The sequence below is a fragment of the Ochotona princeps genome, chromosome 16 (assembly GCF_030435755.1).
Source record: "Ochotona princeps isolate mOchPri1 chromosome 16, mOchPri1.hap1, whole genome shotgun sequence".
Classification (NCBI taxonomy): Eukaryota; Metazoa; Chordata; class Mammalia; order Lagomorpha; family Ochotonidae; genus Ochotona; species Ochotona princeps.
Window position 1 is genome coordinate 58,195,789 of NC_080847.1, and position 20,326 is coordinate 58,216,114.

The following is a 20,326-nucleotide window of genomic DNA, read 5'->3' on the forward strand; positions in this document are numbered from 1 at the left end:
TGCTTTCCCAGGCCACAAGCAGGGAGCTGGATGGGAAGTGGAGCTGTCAGGATTAGAACTTGCACCCATATGGGATCCCAGGGCGTTCAAGGCAAGGACTTAAGCCGCTAGGCCACGCCGCCGGGCCCCATTTTTAAATATTTTTAAGATGTATTTATTTTTATTGGAAAGGCAAATTTCTAGAGAGGGACATAAGGATCATCCATTCGCTGGTTTTCTCCCCAAGTGGCTGCAATGGCTAGAGCTGAGCCGATCTGGAACCAGGAATCTACAGCTTCTTCCCAACATGTTGTGGCGATTTCGGGAGTGAACCAGAAGATGGAAAACATTCTCTCTCTTTTACGTATCCTTTTAAATAATACATATCTTTAAAAGTATTTAAAAATAGGGCCTGGTATGGTAACCCAGCAGCTAAAGTCCTCGCCTTGCACATGCAGGGATTACCACGACAGCCAGAACTGAGCCAATCTGAAACCAGGAGCCAGGAGCTTCCTCTGTGTGTCCCAACGTCCCAAGAACCTGGGCCATCGCCCTCTGCTTTCCCAGGCAATAAACAGGGAGCTGGATGGGAAAGTGGAACAGTACAGGGGAAGGCGGGGATACAAACCAAACCGCTGTCCAGATGGGATGCTGGTGCCACAGGGCAGATTTGCTGGCTGCACCACCTCTTTGGCTTTGGGCCTTTGCATTTTCTAAGTGAACTGTTCTGTGGGTGTTTGCGGTGTGACCCCTGGGAGAGCCACTCAGCTACCATCTACTTACTTTGACCTTCTGGTCCTGTATTTCCTAGTGTCTGTCAAGGAACAAGGGAGGTAAGGGTCATGCGCCCTCTGTCCTGAATGACTTTGGATTTTAGCATTAGGTGAGGCGGTTGAAAGCGTTCAGCAAGATATCCACATCTTACCATCGTACATCCACAGTTCATTCAGTTTACTGATAGGTGTCAACCTGAGTTTCCAGGGAAGGAAGTGATCCATCCCGGGCTCTGGCCCTGGGGGATTGGTGGATGGAAGGGGCGGGCTTGGGGGCGTGGCCCGACAAGGACGGTGTGCGCCTCAGCCCCCTCTGCTAAGGGGGCGGGGCCCGGATTTGGGGGTCTGCGCGCCACCTTTGGAACAAAGACAGGGGCGGGGACAAAGCCTTGTGGCCCCCAGTCCACGCCGGGAACAAAGGCCACACCGGTAAAAGGGTCTGGCCAAGTTTTACCGCACTTGGGTAGAAGGCTGGGCCCTGGTCTCCCATTCGCCACCTTTGTCCGGCCGGGGAGACTGGGTGTCTCACTGCTGTGGCCACCGGTCCTCGCGGCCTCCCGCCTCCTCTGTGTATCGAGACCTCGGGATCAGAGGGCCACTAAACAGTTTAGGGTCGATCCGCTTTTTTTTTTTTTTAAACCCTGAGGGGGTGGATTCTGCTGTCCTCCCGTCCCCGATTCCTCTCTCAGTACCCCCACTCCTCACCTAGACTGTTTGCCGTCTTCAGATCCTACTTCCCTATCGGGATTCCTCCCGCAGGCCCTGCTTTCCTTAAGGGTTCCTGCCCCGGCCCTGATCCTCTCCTTAAGTTGCCCCACACCCTCAGACTGCTGCCTCCCCTCAGGTCCAGCTCTCCTGTTCCTGGAATTCTCTCCCGCCCTGCTCCTCTCCTCAGACCGCTTTCCTGATGGATTCCTCCCCTTGCTTCTTTCGTCTGACTGGAACCCAACCCTAACTCCCCGCTCCCGGTTCTCACACCGACCCTATTTCACTCTAGGATTCCGCACTTTTTCGGTTCAGTTGGCACATCTATTACTAGATGCATCTGTTACTAGCTTCGAGTTAGCACAGTGTGGGCAAAACATGGGGAAGGAATTCTTGCGGGGCTAGGAGGTATTTTGTAGACGCAAGGCTTCTGCAGCTCGCAACTTTAGCAAGTTTTTGTTTCTCAATTTCAACGATAAGATGTTAAAATCGGGTTCCTACAGGAGCTTCCACCCTACTCCGGTGACGCCCCTTCGCCTCTCCCCGGGCCTCGCCTACCCATCCGGACTGCAGGGGCCCGCACACCGGAAGGGGCTGGGACTTGGGGGGGGGGGCGCAGCGTCCTGCGCAGGCGCTTTCGCCGCCGTCCGGCTGGGCTGCTGGGGCCGGGCGGGGGAGGGGTCACCCTGCAGGACTCGAGGCCACGCCCCGCGCAGGGATTCAGCTCCGTCGTTGGCGTCGCGGAGGCCCCGCCCCTCACCTCACGCCCCTGGCCGGCGGGCGCGTGCGTACTCGCGGCCTCGCCCGCGGCGAACGGCCAGGTCCCGTCCCCGGGCGTGCGGATCTCGCTGCGCGTGCGCGTCAGGGTCGGCGCCAGTTATTTCTGTCCCGCCCCCAGGCCGCAGCTCTTTCTGAGGGCGAGCGCGCGGGCAGGCGTTGTTCTCGTAGCGTGAGGTTCGGGCGGCGTGTGGGAAGGAAGCGCGGGGTGGTGTGGTGGGAAGGCGAGGAAACAGCGCCCGGGAGCGTCCCACTCGCGGCGGGCGGCGACCCAGGAGACGCGTGGCAGCGCTTGGCCTCGCGGCGGCGGCGGCCCAGCCGTTGGCGGCGAGCGCGTGTGCGCCTGCGCGGCGGGCCCCGCGTCTCCTCCTCCCCGGCGCCCCCGGCGGCGTGTGAATGGCGGCTTCGGCGGCGGCGGCATCGGCCGCCTCGGCTGCCTCTGGCAGCCCGGGCCCCAGCGAGGGCTCGGCGGGCGGCGAGAAGCGCGCCGCTGCCTCCTCGGCTTCGGCGTCAGCTTCGGCTTCCGCGTCGTCGCCCGCGGGGGGCGGCGGAGAGGCGTTGGAGCTGCTGGAGCACTGCGGCGTCTGCCGGGAGCGCCTGCGGCCGGAGAGAGAACCGCGCCTGCTTCCCTGCCTGCACTCGGCCTGCAGCGCCTGCCTCGGGCCTGCAGTCCCTGCCGCTGCCAACAGCTCGGGAGATGGCGGCGCGGCGGGCGACGGCGCTGGTGAGTACGTTGTGGCCCGGGGCCGCCCCTCCCCCTTCCCAGCTTTCATCGGGATTCCTGGAGGGGGGTGCGAGGCGGGGGAGGGACCACTAGGCATCGGGGTAGGGCGTCGGGAAGGGGTTCTGGGCCCTGTGTGGGGGACCGCGAGCTTGGGTTTTGAAGTGATTTTTCACTGGGGTGAACGACGTGGAGGTGGCCTGCCCTGATTACCTTGCATCCTGCCTCCCCATAGTGGTGGACTGCCCTGTGTGTAAGCAGCAGTGCTTCTCTAAAGACATCGTGGAGAATTATTTTATGCGCGACAGTGGCAACAAGTCTGCCTCCGATGCCCAAGATGCAAACCAGGTGTGTCCCAACCCAACAGCCTCACTGGGTTTTTGGCGATGCGGCGCCAGCACTGTCCTGGGGTGGGCTCTCCAGGTTGGTGTCAGGTTGTAAATGCCGGTCTGTCAGGCTTGTCTTTGCTCAACCGACCCACCCTTTCCCTGACAGTGCTGCACTAGCTGTGAGGATAACGCCCCAGCTACCAGTTACTGCGTGGAGTGTTCGGAGCCACTGTGTGAGACATGCGTGGAGGCACACCAGCGCGTGAAGTACACCAAGGACCATACCGTGCGCTCCACTGGTACATGAGGCAGAGCACCTGCCTTCCCATGGGGCGCCTTCAGTTGCTGATTGCATTTGATGTACAGGTCTTAGGATGGTTCTCTTTAAGTCTTGACCATCTAAAGAGCCTGAGGGTAGAACTCCAAAAAGCAGTGTCCCTGGGCATTAAGGCCACAGGCTGGAGAGGGAGGTCCATTTGGAGGGGGCCTTGACTGGATGTTTTGGTACAAAGGACTTGAGGACATTATTGGGGAAACCCAGGGAATACCAGTGGTGGAGACTCAAGGGTATGCAGATAGAAAAAGACGAGGGAGAGTGCCTATGGTTTGGGGTTTCTGGCTGTTGGCTTCAGAATGTTAAGAGAAGGGAGGCTTCTATAACTGGGCTGTTTGACAGTTCCTTTAGACTCTCGGCCTGTCAGTACTGGTGGGTCCTGTGTTTTAGCTGTGAATCCAGTTTTTTTTTTTTTTTTTAAAGATTTATTTACTTTTATTACAAAGTCAAGATATACAGAGAGGAGAGACAGAGAGGAAGATCTTCCGCCCGATGATTCACTTCCCAAGTGAGCACAACAGCCGGTGCTGCGCTGATCCAAAGCCAGGAACCTGGAACCTCTTCTAGGTCTCCCATGCGGGTGCAGGGTTCCAAGGCTTTGGGCCATCCTCGACTGCTTTCCCAGGCCACAAGCAGGAAGCTGGATGGGAAGTGGAGCTGCCGGGATTAGAACCGGCGCCCATATGGGATCCCAGGGCTTTCAAGGCAAAGACTTTAGCCGCTAGGCCATGGCGCCGGGCCTGTGAATTCAGTTTAGACTGCCTGTGTTGAGTTTGGTTTGGAAAGGAGATTAAGTCTCCTGAATTGTGGTACTAAGATCCAGTCCGTAAGATTTTTGAAAGTTGAGGATAAGAGGTGGTGGCTTTATGGCGTGCCTGAGAACCGAAGGTGGAATTGACTGTGGTCTGCACAGTCCGTGGCGAAGGAAAAGGTGAGCATCAGTTGTGGAAGCCAAGTGCTGGCTGAATTGTGCTCTGATACTACATATTTTGCCTATGTAGAGTGGGAGTGGAGGGAAGGAACCCACATATTTACGTTTTATTTTGAGGGACAGGCTCTCAGAATTATTGATGTGGGTCCTTGGGTGATGTCACTGTAAGCACCAGAACCATGACTCAAAGTAGAGTTTGTTATTGTCTCCTAAGTTTGAGATGGTTCTCCAAGGTCTCTTGGGCCCAAGGCTGGTAAGATACTGACATCCATCCTTCAAGCAAAAGGGGAGAGGGTAAAGAGTAATTGCCTAAAATGAGAAGGAAGACAAATAGAGGGTGCTTGTACATAACTGTCTGTCAATATTTCCAGTAGAGGGAACAGTGGTGATGTGACTGGAGTTTTCTGGAAGTTAGAATAGCATTTTAGGTGGAGGTTTTAGTCTGCTGTGCCAGATGCTGGCTCCTAGAATAGTATTTTCTTTGACTGGTTGGGACAGAGATCTGACTACTGCCCCTGGCCTACCAGGTCCTACCATTACAGGTGTGACAGGCCAAATAGGAAATGAAGCCTCATGCCCTGACTGCTGCCTGAATTGGAGGTGTACAAGGACAAGGTAAAATTCTCCTGGTTTCTACTCCCCAGGGCCAGCTAAGTCTCGGGATGGTGAGCGTACCGTCTATTGCAATGTGCACAAGCATGAGCCTCTCGTGCTGTTCTGTGAGAGCTGTGACACTCTGACCTGCCGAGACTGCCAACTTAACGCTCATAAGGACCACCAGTGAGTCCCGGGGCAAACTGGGTGGGTACTGCCCCATTCCCAGGTACGGTACCCAGATCGACGTTTGTTCTCAGGTATCAGTTCCTAGAGGATGCAGTGAGAAACCAGCGTAAGCTCCTGGCCTCACTGGTGAAGCGCCTGGGGGACAAACATGCCACACTGCAGAAGAGCACCAAGGAGGTTCGCAGCTCGTAAGTGTAGGTACCAGGAGTTGGGTTCTGCAGGTGAGATTGCCTGTCCTGACCTGCCTCTTTTCCTAGGATCCGCCAAGTGTCTGATGTGCAGAAGCGTGTGCAGGTGGATGTCAAGATGGCCATCCTACAGATCATGAAGGAATTGAATAAGCGGGGCCGTGTGCTGGTCAATGATGCCCAAGTAAGTCTTGTGGGGATGGGAAGGCCTTTGATGGTCTCTGCTGGCTGATGAAGCCATCCAGAAGGAGCGTGGGTCCCAGCTCTGTCTACTGCGCTGACCTTTCCTCTCCCCATCTGCAGAAGGTGACTGAAGGTCAGCAGGAGCGTCTGGAGCGGCAGCACTGGACCATGACTAAGATCCAGAAGCACCAGGAGCACATCCTGCGTTTTGCCTCTTGGGCTCTGGAGAGTGACAACAACACAGCCCTGTTACTCTCTAAGAAGCTGGTATGTGTTGGTGGGTTCTCAGATAGCAACCCCAGCACCCTGAAGCCGCTGTTCTTTTGTCATGTTGCTTCATGCCTATTCCTCTTGTACCACCAGATCTATTTCCAGCTGCACCGGGCCCTCAAAATGATTGTGGATCCAGTGGAGCCACATGGCGAGATGAAGTTTCAGTGGGACCTCAATGCCTGGACCAAGAGTGCCGAGGCCTTTGGTAGGTCACAGTTTTTGTCTCTGCTCTACCTTGTCACCATCCTCGTTGGTACCCCACAATAGTCGTCTTTTTTTTTTAGGCAAGATTGTGGCAGAGCGTCCTGGTACCAACTCTACGGGCCCTACACCCATGGCACCTCCAAGGGCCCCAGGTCCCCTGAGCAAGCAGGGCTCTGGCAGTAACCAGGTGAGCAGAGGAACACAGATCGGGGGAGGGGAAGTGCATGGAGGCCCTTGAGGTGGCTACCCCACTGAGGTTCGCATGCTGTGTTCTGTGTGCAGCCCATGGAGGTGCAGGAAAGCTATGGCTTTGGGTCAGGTGAGTGTGTCTGCCTGGTGGATGGGAGGTTGGGCAGGGTGCCCTGTACACACAGCAGTCTTTGTCACTCATTTCCCATCTTTTGAGCAGATGATCCCTATTCAAGTGCAGAGCCCCATGTATCAGGTGTGAAGCGGTAAGTGTGACAGATTCCTCTGTGGTGCAGATGGGCTAGCATGGAGTGATGGGGGTCTCACACCAGGGTGCACCTACAGGTCCCGCTCAGGTGACGGGGAGGTGAGCGGCCTCATGCGCAAGGTGCCACGAGTGAGCCTAGAACGTCTGGATCTGGACCTCACAGCTGATAGCCAGCCGCCTGTCTTCAAGGTGTTCCCAGGCAGCACTACTGAGGACTATAACCTCATTGTTATTGAACGTGGTGCTGGTGCTGCAACGGCTGGCCAGCCTGGGACTGCTCCACCGCTGCCTGGCATGGCCATTGTCAAGGTGAGTCTGCCCCAACACCATGGGTGATGGATGATGTCTCTCATCCTCCTAGTATTTAACCGTGTTGAACATTTGACCCCTCTGCAGGAGGAAGAAACAGAAGCTGCCATTGGAGCGCCTCCTGCTGCCACTGAGGGTCCTGAGACTAAGCCTGTGCTGATGGCTCTGGCAGAGGGCTCAGGTGCAGAGGGTCCTCGCCTGGCCTCACCGAGTGGCAGCACCAGCTCAGGCTTGGAGGTGGTGGCTCCTGAGGGCTCCTCAGTCCCAGCTGGTGGCCCGGGCACCCTGGATGACAGTGCTACCATCTGCCGTGTCTGCCAGAAGCCAGGTGACCTGGTCATGTGCAACCAGTGTGAGTTTTGCTTCCACCTGGACTGCCACCTGCCTGCCTTGCAGGATGTGCCAGGGTATGTATAAAGCTGGGCAGGGTTCAGAGTCAGGCAGGTTCCTGTGCAAAGCACCTGTTACTCTTTCCACCCCAGGGAGGAGTGGAGCTGTTCACTCTGCCATGTGCTCCCTGATCTGAAGGAGGAGGATGGCAGCCTCAACCTGGATGGTGCAGACAGCACTAGTGTGGTAGCAAAGCTTTCGCCAGCCAATCAGCGGGTGAGGTCTTGAGGCTGCTTGCGTGGGGTTTCCCAGAAGTTTTTGCTTTCTTACCCTGGGCAGCTCTGACATCATCTGCCCTTGTATTTAGAAATGTGAGCGCGTGCTGCTGGCCCTGTTCTGCCATGAGCCTTGTCGTCCCTTGCACCAGCTGGCCACTGACTCCACCTTTTCCCTGGTTAGTCTTGTCGAGGGGGTGGTGTGGCTGGAAAGATGGAGGCTGTTGCTTAACACCTAAATGTTTGTGGTTTTCCTGTAGGACCAGCCTGGTGGCACTTTGGACCTGACACTGATCCGTGCCCGTCTCCAGGAGAAATTGTCGCCCCCTTACAGTTCCCCACAGGAGTTTGCCCAGGATGTGGGCCGCATGTTCAAGCAGTTTAACAAGTTGACAGAGGTGAGCCCAGAGAATGGGTTGTAGTGATTGAGGGAGATGGAAGAAAAAGAGCCAGGATGAAACCATCTGTTGCACTCTTTCCTTCCCTTGCCTTGCCCTGCCCTGCCCTGCCCAGGACAAGGCGGATGTGCAGTCCATCATCGGCCTGCAGCGCTTCTTCGAGACACGCATGAATGAGGCCTTCGGGGATACCAAGTTCTCTGCTGTGCTGGTGGAGCCTCCGCCGCTGAGCCTGCCTGGGGCTGGCCTAAGTTCCCAGGAGCTGTCTGGCCCTGGTGATGGTCCCTGAGGCTGGGGACCCCCCATGGCCAGCCTAACGTGGCTTTTCTCTCCTTCACTCTCTGCCCACCCCTGGTGGCCTGACTCCTTTTCCCTGGTGCCCCATTCCCCAGCCCTTCACGATAATGGTTTTTACTTTGTGGATTTAATAAAAACTTCACCAGTTCCTCAGGCCCTTACTAGTGGGAGGGAACATGATACTGGTTTTTGTTGTATACTAATGCTTGTTACTTGTGAGTGCTCATGGAGTTAAGGAGAGTGTTGTCCTTGGGGCTGGTGTTGGGCAGGTCACAGAGTAAAGGACGATCCACCAGAGCAGGGGTTGCAGCTGTTGCTGTGAATGGCCATTGCGATATTAATAGCAGTCACAAGCCACACAAGATTTTCAGAAATTGGCTTGCCATAGACCAAACAACCCTTATGCAGCCTATGGGTAGGTTTAGCTACTTACTGTGGCCCTAGTTACATTGCACACTTAATTGGGAAGTGGGGTAGTGGGGAGTCTGTGTGATTTAGGCTTAAAACCATGTACCACGAGGATTAGAACAGTGAATTGGGAATTTGTGAACAGTGGGTATCTCAAGGTTAGACACCGAACCTCTTCGATGATGCTGCCATGGCAGTTTACCAGCAAGCCAGCTGGGAAAAGAATCAACCAAGGTATTTGGTGCAGAGGCTGGTATCTTGGTACCCTAAATGGCATCAAAGTAAATAAAACAAATAGGATTGGCTTGCCCATACTTGAGCCAGATCTTCCCAAATCTGGTACTTTTACCCTAAAGTTACAAGCCTGGCTCTGTATGAGGTTAGCAGTCACACAGTTCCATGAACTAGTGTCCAATCTTTATTAAACAGACCATGGCCAAGGCCCTGTGCATCCATTTTCCCCAGCCCCATGGCATCAGTGGATGGCAGATCAGTCCCTCCGCAGGTTCTTGAGCCTCTCTTCCAGGTCTGCGTCTGCGTCAGCCAGGGCAGAGGCTGTGGCCTCTGCTTTTTTTCCACCAGCAGCCACACTGAGTGAACCTCCAGTGGAGGGGAGGTCTGCAAGGAGAGAGAAGGAACGTGATGGGGTGGCTGTGGCTGGGTTTTAGGCAGAAAATGCAAAGGATGGTTTGGGGCACTCACTTGACAGCTCATCGGTCAGGCTCAGTCCCAGCTCATCCAGAACTTGAGATACAACAGCGTCACTATAAAAGGGAAGAACTCAGGGTCACACATGGGAGAGGGAACAGGCAAGCATCTTTCCGCTTCTGCCCAGTTCTCCAGTACCTTTCTTCCTCATCTTCCTCGTCACCCATGGCATCATCAATGGCATCGTTCATCATTTCCTCCTTCATGTCCATGATCTCTGCCTGTCGTTCAAACTCCATCATGATCTTCTGGATCTGGGGCAGTTTTAGCTAGAAAGCAGGGAGGGGAGATGACCTTGATCCTTGTGGCAGTTAGGATTGGCAGAGGGGGAATAAAAGCTGGATAGACATACCTGTCTGTTCATGGTGCCCATGGCCTTGGTGACACCCTTCATGGCCTGTGCCATGGAATTGTTGGATTTGAGTGTCTGGATCTTGAGGGACACGGCTTGGATGTTCGCTCGCATCAGCACAAACTTGCGCACATAACGCCGGGTGCGCACGAGGTCTTTGGCCATGATGCGCACGGCATCCTGCAGGGTGAACACCAAGGATGGGCTTGACCCTATAGTCACTGGGTTTCTAGCCTGAGCCAAGACAATTTACATTTTTTCCTTCACCTGGTCTGAGTAAGGCTTCAGATGCCTCTCCTGCCAATGATGCTCATCACCCACCACGGGCTCTGCTCTCCTGGTTCTGGCTGCAGCGGCCTCTTGAACCTGGCATCAATCTAGCATGGCCACAGTTCTTGGGAGTTTGGCCCATGATCACCTCTTGTATATCAACATTCCTTAACCCTTCCCTGCCCAAATTTCTACAGGTTCATTCTCAAGCGTTGACCCTACAGGTGTCCTTTCCAAACTCCCAAACTAAGGAAGTGTAGCCATCCTTTGTTACCTGGTGTCTTTCCTGTTTTATCACCATTGCAGCAGTGAACAGCTGAATGGTGGCAGTCTGCCATCCCCTCAGCCCCGGATGAAGCACACTCACCATCTGGCCCTGCTTGGCCATCTTCTTGATGTCTGCAATGATCTTCTTTTCCTGGGTCTCGAGCTTCTGCCGCTCACGGTCCAGCTCCCGCATAGCACGGTTCAGGGCCCTCTGGTTCTGCCGAAGCAACTCTTCTGGCGTTTTCCGGCGCCCAAACAGCAGGTCCATTGTGGGGGGTGCCTCCTGGCAAGCCTGAGGCAGGCGTGTTGGTGTGCTGTAGGGTGTGTGGAGAGGAAACAACTGGGTCACAGGAAAGGAGGGGCCTTTGAGGGCAGGAATGAAAGCCAGAAAGCTAACCCTAGAGACGCTGATAGGCAGACCTTAACATCACCTATCTTGGGGATAGTGTTCTGCATCAGTGCTGGGGTTTGAGTGCTGCCTTGGCACCCGTTTCCAGGTTTTTCTACCGTGCACCTCAGCAGTGACTTGTACCCATGTGGGAGGCTGGGACTGAGCTCCAGGCTCCTGGCTTTGGCCTGGCTCAGTCGCGGATGTTGTGGGCATGTGAGATGGAAACTGGCAGACGGGAAAGTTGCCTCTGCCTTTCAGATAAACGAACACCCATCCTATGCAGCCCAAGTCCTGTCATTAGGCTCTGCAGGCGATTAGGGATGGAAGTTGGCTCTCAGATGCTCTGCATACCCAGGGATGTGGTCCTGCAGCGGTTACCCGGGGAGGCACCGGCAGGGAACGGGTGGGCACACTGTGGTGGGGACGGCGGCAGGAGTGGAGGCCCTGAACGCTGTCACCGGCGTCAGGAGCCGTCGGGGTGAGTGTAGGGGGGCCTCCAGTGCTCGGGGAACACGGCACCGGACCTGGGGGCGCCAGGGGAGCCCCGCCGGCGAGGGAAGGATCCCAAGCAGGGACTAGGGACGCCTTGGGAAGCCGCCGCCCGCGAGCCCGCTGCCCCGGACCTACGGCCCACACAAGGCCACTCACCACAGCTGAGCAGGGGCCCCGCTTCCGCTTCCGGGTCGCGCTCCTTGGCTTGATGGTTCGGCGCGCCCACCCACTACGGCCCCCGGTGGTCGCTTTTGCCGTCGCTTCCGGATCAAACTACCTGACGTCACACCCTTCCCAGGAATGCTGGGAGGTGACCGTAGCGCGCGTGCGCATCCGGCACAAGCCGGGCCGGCGCTCAGACGCATGCGCGCCAGCTCCCGGCTCTCTGAGTAAGGTCTGGTAAGGTGCCGCCGGTTCAAGTCCCGCCCGAGCGAGCCGAGCACCTGTGGACGCCTCCCGGCCCTTGGAGGGCTCAGCCCTTCTGCAGGACCCTGATTCCTGAGACCCGAGGCAGTAATGTCGCTGGTCGAGTGGCGGCAGGACCCCACCACGATTGGGTTTCATCGTGACCCCTTCCCAGACCTGAAGCTCTGTGCCCAGCCGCCTCCCCCCCGCCCCCCGGGCTGTCCTGCTGCCTCGCCTCCCCCCCTCACCCGCGTCACATAGAAGGAAGAGGCAGAGGCCATGCAGTAACATTCCCCTTTAATAGCCTGGTGGGACCTCTGGGGGTGTGGGGTGGGGTGCCTGGACCCAGCTACAGAGGCCCCTTGCCCACCCATCTCACAACCCAGAGTAGGGGGGCTGAACAGCACCCAGCATGGAGGAGGGGGGCTAGACAAGCCAATTCATTTCCCATTGCTGAGTGGACAATGCCAACTATAATCATGTGGTGGTTAAAAAAAAATAACTAAGGGCAGGTGGCAGGGAGCGGACAGGTGGCCAAGGCAGGGATTTCCCCACTGGCTGCCCCCCACCCCTCCATCTGTGGCCCCCAATAAATATTTGCAGGGGATGCCAGGACGGATGGCCCTGGCCAGGGCAGGTATATAGCAAATCTACTTGAGGCAGCGCTCGAAGTAGGTGGAGCCGATGTAGCCACCTCGCATGGAGCGCTGCACGTTCTGCTCAAACAGCCGCCGGTTGTTCTGCAGGACCTCGGCGGCCTCCTTGTTCAGTGGGTCCTCAGGGTTGGGCTCCTGTGGCCAGTACAGGTGGGGGTCATCAGGCTAGCTGGGCACAGGGCCAAGGTGCTCACCTGCCCCACATGGCCACCCTACTCACCAGGAAGAGATACTGCAGGCCATAAATTATGGAGTTTATCGTAAGGACTGGCTTCCAGTCCTCTCTGTGGGCAGAAAGCACCTGGGTCACCAGCTGGTGGGTGACCGGGGCTCATAGGCCCCACAGTCACCGCACAAGCCAGGACCAGGGAATGGGAGTTAGGGGTGAGCAGGACAAGTGAGGAGTGAAACAGTGAGAAGGCCAAGGTCAGCCTGCTGGTGTATGACTTGGAAATGAAGGGATAGAGACAGACCACAGGGCAAGGGATGGGACAAACGAGTGACCACAAAGCTGTGAGGGGCCTGGCAGGCAGGGATGGGTGGGAAGAGGTGGGCCAGGCTCTCACCTGAGGATGTTGAGGCAGACGTTGCCCTCGAGGTCAATGTTGGGGTGATAGACCATCGTCTCACACTTTACCTTGGGGGGGTCATGTGGGTAACCCTGGCCCACCTGGCTCCAAGAAAAGAGAGGGGAGGTGGGTAGGTGCCTGGCAGGGCCTCAGCTCTGTCTCTTCAGTCGCTGGAGCCACCTCTGCCCACTTGGGACTCACCTTAAAACTGAACACAAACTTCCCACTCTTGTAGAAACCCTGGGAGGAGAGAAGCAAGGAAGGCATTAGGTCCTGCCCCTGCAGGACCACGGCAGACCAGACCTTTGCTGCGGGGCTGCCGCCACCCTGCCCCTCAGGTGTGGCCACAGGTAGGTGCTCTCACCTCATCAGGACAGATGACCAGCTTGAAATTTAGGAGGTCGTCCGGGTCTGAGAAACTGATGTCACACGTCTTGGGCAGGTTCAGCTCGTTTATGTCTGGATTTTAACAGCAGAGAAAGGGCATGCAGGAGAGGGAGTGGAGAGAGATGGCCCTCTGAGCAGGGGTCAGCCTCCTGTTGGCCTCCGAGGCTCCTCCTGCACCGAGTGCCGCGTAGGGTGCAACCATCTTCCTGCTTTCCTATTTCCCAGTCTTGGGGGGCTCTTTCCGCTAACAGTACACCTCCACGCACACCTTCAGCCATGGTCCAGCCTAAATTCCAACACCTTCCAGTCTACAGCTCCAAGACCATTTGAGACAGTGCCCCGACCCTGCCTCCCCACTGTGACCGCCGCTGCCCGCTTGTCTGCCAAACTCAGGAACCTACATTGACAGGTTAGATATGTCCTTCCTTACTTACACTGACCCTAGGTCTCCTAGTCCCTCCTCTTCTGTCATTCCGAACCCAGGTTCCCAGCTGAACCTTCAGTTTCTGGGTCCCTAAACATCAGGACCCCCTTCCCCCGGTTTTTAGCCTCCGGCTCGTACCCAAGCCTCAAGCCCTGACCTCTGCCCACCCCCGCAACCCCGGTCCCTATTCCTGATCCTCGGCGACCTCACTACCCGACCCTGTGCTGGGACTTCCGACCCCGAGTCCAACCCTATTTCAGACTCCGTACCCTTCTGAATCCGCAGCTGCGCCGCCGACGCCTTCTTGCTGCTGCCCTTGGTGCCGCCCGCCGACTCCTCCTCCTTCTTCTGCTGCTTCAGCGAGAACAGCTTGATCATCCTGCCGCCGCCGCCGCCGCTGCCGCCGCCGCGGGGCCCGGGACCCCGGCCACCCGGCCCCCACCGCCTCCTAGCCGCTTCCGCTCCTGGATCCGCGGCCGCGGCCTCCTCTGCAGCTGCAGCCGCCCGCCCGGCCTCCCGCGCCGCTCCGCGCCCACCGCGCGGCCCGCGTCGGCTCCCGTAGTCCGGCTCCGACCCGGCCCCGCTCTTCGGTCCCGCTCGGCAACGCTCGGGCCGACTCGGCTGGTCTCGGCCCCGCCCCCACCAGGCCGGCTGCTCCCTCCTCCCTCTCGCCGGCTCCGGACACCCGAGTCCCGGCCGCGTTTGCTTCACTTCACGAGGCGTTCACTTCACGAGCGGCCGGGGTTCGGGGTGGAAGGCAGCGGCGGCAGCCACGGAGGCGGCGGTTGGGTCCTGGAGCATCGGCCTCCACGGCAGCAGCGACTCGGACGCGGAGGTCCGCAACGGCCTCGGGCGCCCTACCGCTTCGGCTCTTTCCGTCGCCCGCCGGCTTCGGTTTTTCTGCCTTGCTTGCGCTGTGCGCCTGCGCAGCCCTGCAGCCTTGCGTTGCTCGGCGATGGGATTTGGGGTTCGTGCTCCTTCGGCGCCTGTCGGGTATTTCCGTTTGGGATGACGATTCGGCAGTGCTGTGGTCACTTCCGGGGACGCTCGGTGAGCCGGAGAGGAGGAGGTGTTGGCCTCCATGTTTGAGTGGGGCAGATGTGGACCGCTTCCCCCACGGTCTGTCCATCCGAGGTTTTATTCGTGCTGAGCGCGGCGGGGGTGAGTCAGACAAGCTCATTTTCCAGAGGTCACAGGGAAACATCCGGCGGATACAGCGGGCCAAGCCTTGGAGTTAGCAGTTGCTAGCCCAGAAATCTCAGCTGGTGGAGACTGAAGAAAACTAACAATAAAACGTTTTGTCCCGCAGAGTGGTAAACATGGTGGAGGTTTTCCAGTCTGGATGGAACGTTCCCCAGTGAAGGACACGGCACAGCAGCCTCAGCCTGTCTCCAACGCTGGGTCGCTAGTGTGGTCCGAACCGTGGCGTCCGCTCATCACCACGGAGACGGTCGTTCCTTGAGTGGCTTCCCTGGGCACTGCTCCGGGGTAAGCGTGCTTGGTAATATCGGCGGTCTAGTGGAGACCAGCTCGGTGGGGTTTGCTGCTTGGCCCCCCGCAGCCGCACTGGCGCCCTCTCAGCGCCTGTCGCCCATCTCCCACCAGTCCTCTGCCCCATTCCTTCACCGCCTTTCTTGGACCTGCATAGAGCCCCATTCTGACCTCAGCCAGTCTGGCGGTCAGAGGCCCTGCCCTGTGCCTGTCCAGTACCCTTGGAAACTTGGGCCCCAGGAGCTGATAACTACTGGCCAGTCGCTGCTGCTGCTGCTCCTCCCTGACCCGATAGCTATGGGTGAGCTCAGACCGGCCCCCAGAGACCCTGCCAGGCTTCTTCTGGCTGTCCCAGCCTTCAATCCCAGCACCCCTGCGCAGTGCTGGTTAGGTCTGTGAGCTGTGGCAGTGACCGTCTCTGCTCCGAAGCAGGAAGTGGCTTGACTTGGATGCCACTGCAGCCAACCATCACAGTTGTTGCGCTTCACACCTGGTTGGTCCTGGGACTCAAAGGGCCTTTCAGGCCCCTTCTCAGCCCCTCTATGCTGTGATTATTATTTTACATTTTACTTTTATGTGGGATTTCTTTTCATTTTTATGCAGGCATCCCAAGCAGTGTTAGACCTGTTTCTCTTTACCAGTTTCTTAGAGCCATCCTCCAGATGTAATTGAGGACCACCTGCTGCTTAATTCTAGATTCAGGGGTGGTTGCTACTGGGCGCTTACTGATCCAAAAGTGCATCCTAAGCATGTCCCCCCAGGGCAGTGTGCTGGACTCCTCAAAGTTGGTCCATCCATGGCTTACCAGGAAGTGGGAAGGACTGTCAACCATACAACCTGCTGGGAAGAAGAGGGTTGTGGCTTCTAGACCAGTCAAGAGGGTGGCTGAGCGGAAGCAGGGGTGTTGCTGATACTACACCCATGGGCATCACTGTACCTTTTGGGAGCAGATGCTGAGAATATACGGCTGGTTTTGGAGGGGACGGGGCCAAAGCAGGGAGGGAGGGGCTGCCTAGGAGAGGTGCTGGAGTTCATCAACCTAGATAAGAAGCAGGACTGAAGCAGAACTCAGAAAGGAAAACAGAATGAGAGAGGCTGGGGTTGGTTTTAACAGTGTGGCCTCAGGGCCAGGCTAGCCAAGAAAAAGTTGCCAGGTACACAGCTCACAAGGACCTTGAATGTTTTTTTCAGATATTCCTTTTATGGCTGAGTGGGTATTTGCCTGCTGAGGATTCACCTGCTGGTGAGGGGGATGGTGCTGCTACAGGCCCAGAAGCCGTGCCCTGTGTCACACAGCAGTGACCTCTGGCCAAAGTTGGCTTCTCTTTGCCTGAGGACAGGGCCCCGGTCTTGGGGATCAGGCTGACACAAAGGAGGAGGGCAAGTCGAACTACAAGCCAAGAAAAGCTTGGACACACAGCCTTCAAGTCAGTGTTCCTGGCAACACCCAGGCCAAGACCAGGTTGACACCTGCCCACAGTGAGCTTGACTGGGGTTTAGACTCAAGTTGGACCTCTCTACATAAGGACCCTTTTATCCTATACTACTTGAATCTGGTCCACCTCTCAGGAGGGATAACTGGCTACAGTGCCACTGCTCTCCAGACTAGCAAGGGTCCTCTGCCTTGACGCCTGCTGGTTGTAAACATGTGGGAACAGGAAAGTCCTGGGACAGCTGAGTCTCCAGGTAGAACGTTTTAGCATTTAAACCTAAAGTTGCTAGTAATGAAGCTGTTTTTTCGTCATTTATATATATATCTTTTAAAGATTTATTTATTTTTATTGGAAAAGTGATATACAGAGAGGAAGATCTTCCGTCCGATGGTTCACTCCCCAGGTGACCACAACAGTCGGTGCTGTGCCAATCCGAAGCCAGGAGCCAAGGGCCTCTTCTGGGTCTCCCACGCCGGTGTAGGGTCCCAAGGATTTGGGCTGTCCTCAACTGCTGTCCTGGCCACAAGCAGAGAGCTGGATGAGAAGTGGAGCTGCTGGGATTAGAACCGGTGCCCATATGGGATCCTGGAGCGTGCAAGGCAAGGACTTTAACCACTGCGCTATTGTGCTGGGCCCGGTATGAAGCAGTTTTATGAACACATTCTTATGTGTGATGTGGCTTGCCCTGTGCCATTTATTTCTCTTGCATCTGATGATCCTGTTGGCTGGGGAGAACCAGGCCAGCCTGGGCTCTCCTCTGGGCCTTGGCCCTGGTGACAGCCTGAAGGGGAGCAGGTGGGCAGGCTGCAGGCACCACAGGCCAGGCACAGTGCCACCCAACACACTGGGGAGCTAGGTGCAGTCCTGGTGGGCCCACATGGGATGCCAGGCTCATTACTGTTACCAGTGTCCCACTAGGGAAGGTCAAGAGGCCCTGATGAGGAAAGCCTGGATGATTGTGACCATTAAAGAAACTGGTGGGATGCTGTTAGGGTGAGGATGATGGGACAGTCAGCTGGGAATGTCGCTGTGAGTGGAGAGACAGTGTTATGGTAACCAGATTAAGGACTGAGTGTTCTCCCAGTGTTGGGGAATGGTCTTGGGGTCTCACCAGACAAGGGGTTGGGTTACTCATTCAGCTCCTTTCTTGGTTCTAAAACTGTCCAGCTGGGTAGGGCTGTGCAGGCCAGGACCTTTTTCCCTGCAGGTGTCAGGGAGGGACTGCCGCAGTGCTGGAGAGAGAAAGGACTGGTCCCTCCAGCAGAGCAGCAGTGTCTATTCTGGCTGCGTCAGATTCTTCTCAGAAACAGGTTCATTGGCCTCTCAGAGCTCCCTCCTCAGAAGTCTGTGCCCAGAGAACCCAGGACCAAGTGAATACTGTCCCTCATGCGGGCTGTAGGTCCCAGATGCATGGCATCTCCTTGATGGCTGACAGAGTCCTCGTGGACAACCCAACAGCACAGCCTCTGTCTTATCTCCATGGGAAACTCCATGGGGCTTCCAGAGCCCCACCTCCTCTACAGGTTTACTTACTATTGTCAGTCACTCATCGGTCATCTGACAGCTGATGGACACATCAGTTAAGCGTGTGCTATGACTGTCTCCTATTTGGGAGTCAGAGACACACAGCAGGGGAGCTGCCATCTGCTCGTTCCTTTCCCAAATGCCTGCAAAGGTCAGGGCTCTGGAGTTGGGAGCCAGGGGGCTCAGTCTGGGTCTCCCTCATGAGTGGCAGAATGCAGTTCCTTGAGCCATATCTTTTCCTCTGAAGTCAGAAGCCAGAGCTGGGGATCAAACCGAGGTCATCCTGAATGCAGCTGTCCTGATTGGGACAAGCACCCATCCCCATCTGCATAGACCCTAACTGAGGCTCAAGTGAAACACCATACTAGTCTCGGCATTGGTTCTGGGGTACTAAGGACTACTGCTCCTGAAAGGCCGAGGCTGGACTGCCTAGGGCAAACCAGAGATATGATCCAGGAGCCTCTCACAGGTGCTGTGCCACCCACACAGGAACCGCATCGGCACTGAGGGAACATACCAGCATGGGAGCACCCACTGGTGACCACGTGCTGTGCCCTGGAGGGATGCAGTATGTGTGGGCTGGAGCTATTTGGCGATGTGCACATGCTGGTGCTGGATGAGTTTGGTGCTCTGGTGGAAACAGCGACCACAGTACTGGCAGGCAAAGGGCTTCTGCCAGTGGGTGTGCAGGTGCTGCGTGAGTGTAGACCACTGGCGGAAGGTCTTGCTGCACTCGGGGCAGGCGAAGGGCCGTTACCCAGTGTGGATGCGCCGGTGCTAGGTGAGTTTGGCATGCTGCCGGAAGCTCTGACCACGCTCGGGGCAGGCGAACGGCCATTACCCAGTGTGGATGCGCCGGTGCTCGATAAGCCGTGACACCTGCGTGAAGCCCAGGCTGCACTCACTGCAGTGGTAAGGCTTCTCCCCTGTGTGTGTGTCCTGTGGTGGTGTGTGAGCTTGAGGTGCTGGCTAAAGCACTAGTCACACTCGGGGCAGGCAAAGGGCTTCTCACCTGTGTGCACAAGCATGTGCTGCTTGAGCGTGGGCTGCTGGCAAAAGGTCTTGCCGGACTCAGAGCAGGCAAAGGGCCATTCACTGGTGTAGATGCGCCAGTGTTGGGTGAGATTGGAGTGCTGGCGGAAGCTCTGGCTGCATTCTGGGCAGGTAAAGGGCCTTTCGCCACTGTGGGCTTGCCAGTGCTGCAGCAGCACCAATCAGCGCCTGAAGTGCTCGCTGCATTCCATGTAGCTGAAGGACTTGTTGCCAGGGTGCACTGCCTGATGCTTGGGCAGCACAGCACATCGCGTGAAGCTCTCGCAGCATTCACTGCATGGGAAGGGACCTGGGGGCTCGGGCACACTCGGAAGGGCAGGGGGTGTGGTACCAGGGCTGGGATACGCTGATGCTGCAGCAGGTTGGAGCACTGCCGGGAACTCTGGCCACACCCTGTGCAGTGAAAGGGCTGCTTCTGCGTGTGCATCCTGCGGTGCTCCTCCTGGCAGCTGCTGTGCACAAAGCCTTGGCTGCAGTCACAGCATACAAACGGACACTCCTCAGTGTGTGTGAGCTGGTGGTGCGGCAAGTGCAAGCTGCGGCTGAAGCTGCGGCCACACTCACTGCACGCAAATGGTCGCTCACGAATGGTTGTGTGGATCTTCTGATGCCTCAGCAGGTTGCTGCGTTAGCTGAACACTTTGCCACACATGTCACAACAGCTGCCCGGAACTTCCCCAGATCTAGTGCTAGGGTGGCCTCGACCCTGACCTCTGGGGGCGTGCCATATGGTGGCAACCAGAGTGGGCTGGCTGGGTTCCTGCAGGGTCTTGCTCACCTTCCAGGATGTTGAGTAGCACAAGTGCACGCATGGAGGTGGAAGGTGACTGGATTTGGCCCAAGAGGCTGGCCATACTGAGGTCCCAGGGGATATGGAGGTGAGCGCTCACAGCACCTGGGTCTGCAAGGGTCCCTGTCCATCCGGAGCACAAAGCCTGCATACACAAGTGGACCCATTCGTCTGTGATGGAGTACCCACTGTGCCTAGATCCACTTAGGCCTTAGGGAACCAGAGGGACCTGAAGCGGACTAATGAGGCAGACAATGGTGACGTGGGCAGGGGTGGGCCTTCCATTTGTGTGGACTACTTGGAAGAGGTGGCAGTGGTAGAGTGTTACATCATGTGTTGGGTGAAAAAGCTTTCTGTTATGACCCAAATAAGCTGTAAGCAACTGGGGAGTAAGGGGTTGGAAGGGGACAGCAACACCTGACCTGGGCAGTGATGCTGTCTGCACAGGCAGGAGAGTGGT

At 56.9% G+C, this 20,326-nt stretch overlaps 4 protein-coding genes across 4 annotated transcripts; 1 reads left to right on the top strand and 3 right to left on the bottom strand.

Annotated features, from left to right (window-relative positions):
* Positions 1 to 2,473: 2,473 nt before the first annotated feature.
* On the top strand, positions 2,474 to 8,394 carry TRIM28 (tripartite motif containing 28). Its single transcript, XM_058674870.1, has 17 exons — positions 2,474 to 2,958; positions 3,191 to 3,303; positions 3,451 to 3,583; positions 5,194 to 5,329; positions 5,404 to 5,520; positions 5,590 to 5,704; positions 5,824 to 5,970; positions 6,067 to 6,181; positions 6,261 to 6,367; positions 6,463 to 6,499; positions 6,590 to 6,635; positions 6,715 to 6,946; positions 7,034 to 7,353; positions 7,429 to 7,552; positions 7,644 to 7,730; positions 7,812 to 7,949; positions 8,065 to 8,394. Exons 1-17 carry the CDS (start codon positions 2,631 to 2,633, stop codon positions 8,236 to 8,238), a joined length of 2,469 nt encoding a protein of 822 aa, XP_058530853.1. The 5' UTR covers positions 2,474 to 2,630; the 3' UTR covers positions 8,239 to 8,394.
* A 665-nt stretch (positions 8,395 to 9,059) lies between these two features.
* Positions 9,060 to 11,419, bottom strand: CHMP2A (charged multivesicular body protein 2A). Its single transcript, XM_004596909.3, has 6 exons — positions 11,291 to 11,419; positions 10,352 to 10,565; positions 9,715 to 9,894; positions 9,501 to 9,631; positions 9,357 to 9,418; positions 9,060 to 9,272 (listed from the first exon to the last, which is right to left on the bottom strand). Exons 2-6 carry the CDS (start codon positions 10,517 to 10,519, stop codon positions 9,145 to 9,147), a joined length of 669 nt encoding a protein of 222 aa, XP_004596966.1. The 5' UTR covers positions 10,520 to 10,565; positions 11,291 to 11,419; the 3' UTR covers positions 9,060 to 9,144.
* A 400-nt stretch (positions 11,420 to 11,819) lies between these two features.
* Positions 11,820 to 14,535, bottom strand: UBE2M (ubiquitin conjugating enzyme E2 M). The gene is made up of 6 exons (XM_004596908.3): positions 13,845 to 14,535; positions 13,129 to 13,223; positions 12,966 to 13,004; positions 12,762 to 12,865; positions 12,416 to 12,479; positions 11,820 to 12,330 (listed from the first exon to the last, which is right to left on the bottom strand). Exons 1-6 carry the CDS (start codon positions 13,951 to 13,953, stop codon positions 12,190 to 12,192), a joined length of 552 nt encoding a protein of 183 aa, XP_004596965.1. The 5' UTR covers positions 13,954 to 14,535; the 3' UTR covers positions 11,820 to 12,189.
* Positions 14,536 to 18,174: 3,639 nt separating this feature from the next.
* MZF1 (myeloid zinc finger 1) lies at positions 18,175 to 20,033 on the bottom strand. The gene is given in 5 exon segments (XM_058673987.1): positions 18,175 to 18,959; positions 18,962 to 19,419; positions 19,422 to 19,825; positions 19,827 to 19,990; positions 19,992 to 20,033. Coding segments are annotated over 5 exon segments (1,419 nt in total). The 3' UTR covers positions 18,175 to 18,608.
* Positions 20,034 to 20,326: the final 293 nt, after the last annotated feature.

Bases quoted from the DNA above. Each gene is read 5' to 3' on its own strand.
- TRIM28 (XM_058674870.1), top strand. From the start codon at position 2,631: ATGGCGGCTTCGGCGGCGGCGGCATCGGCCGCCTCGGCTGCCTCTGGC. The intron at 3,304-3,450 runs GTGTGTCCCAAC...TTTCCCTGACAG, and splicing joins ATGCCCAAGATGCAAACCAG to TGCTGCACTAGCTGTGAGGA. The intron at 7,950-8,064 runs GTGAGCCCAGAG...TGCCCTGCCCAG, and splicing joins AGTTTAACAAGTTGACAGAG to GACAAGGCGGATGTGCAGTC.
- CHMP2A (XM_004596909.3), bottom strand. From the start codon at position 10,519: ATGGACCTGCTGTTTGGGCGCCGGAAAACGCCAGAAGAGTTGCTTCGG. The intron at 9,895-10,351 runs GTGAGTGTGCTT...TTCACCCTGCAG, and splicing joins TGGCCAAGCAGGGCCAGATG to GATGCCGTGCGCATCATGGC. The intron at 9,273-9,356 runs GTGAGTGCCCCA...CTCTCCTTGCAG, and splicing joins CCTGACCGATGAGCTGTCAA to ACCTCCCCTCCACTGGAGGT.
- UBE2M (XM_004596908.3), bottom strand. From the start codon at position 13,953: ATGATCAAGCTGTTCTCGCTGAAGCAGCAGAAGAAGGAGGAGGAGTCG. The intron at 13,005-13,128 runs GTGAGAGCACCT...CTCTCCTCCCAG, and splicing joins TGGTCATCTGTCCTGATGAG to GGTTTCTACAAGAGTGGGAA. The intron at 12,866-12,965 runs GTGAGTCCCAAG...TCTTGGAGCCAG, and splicing joins AGTTTGTGTTCAGTTTTAAG to GTGGGCCAGGGTTACCCACA.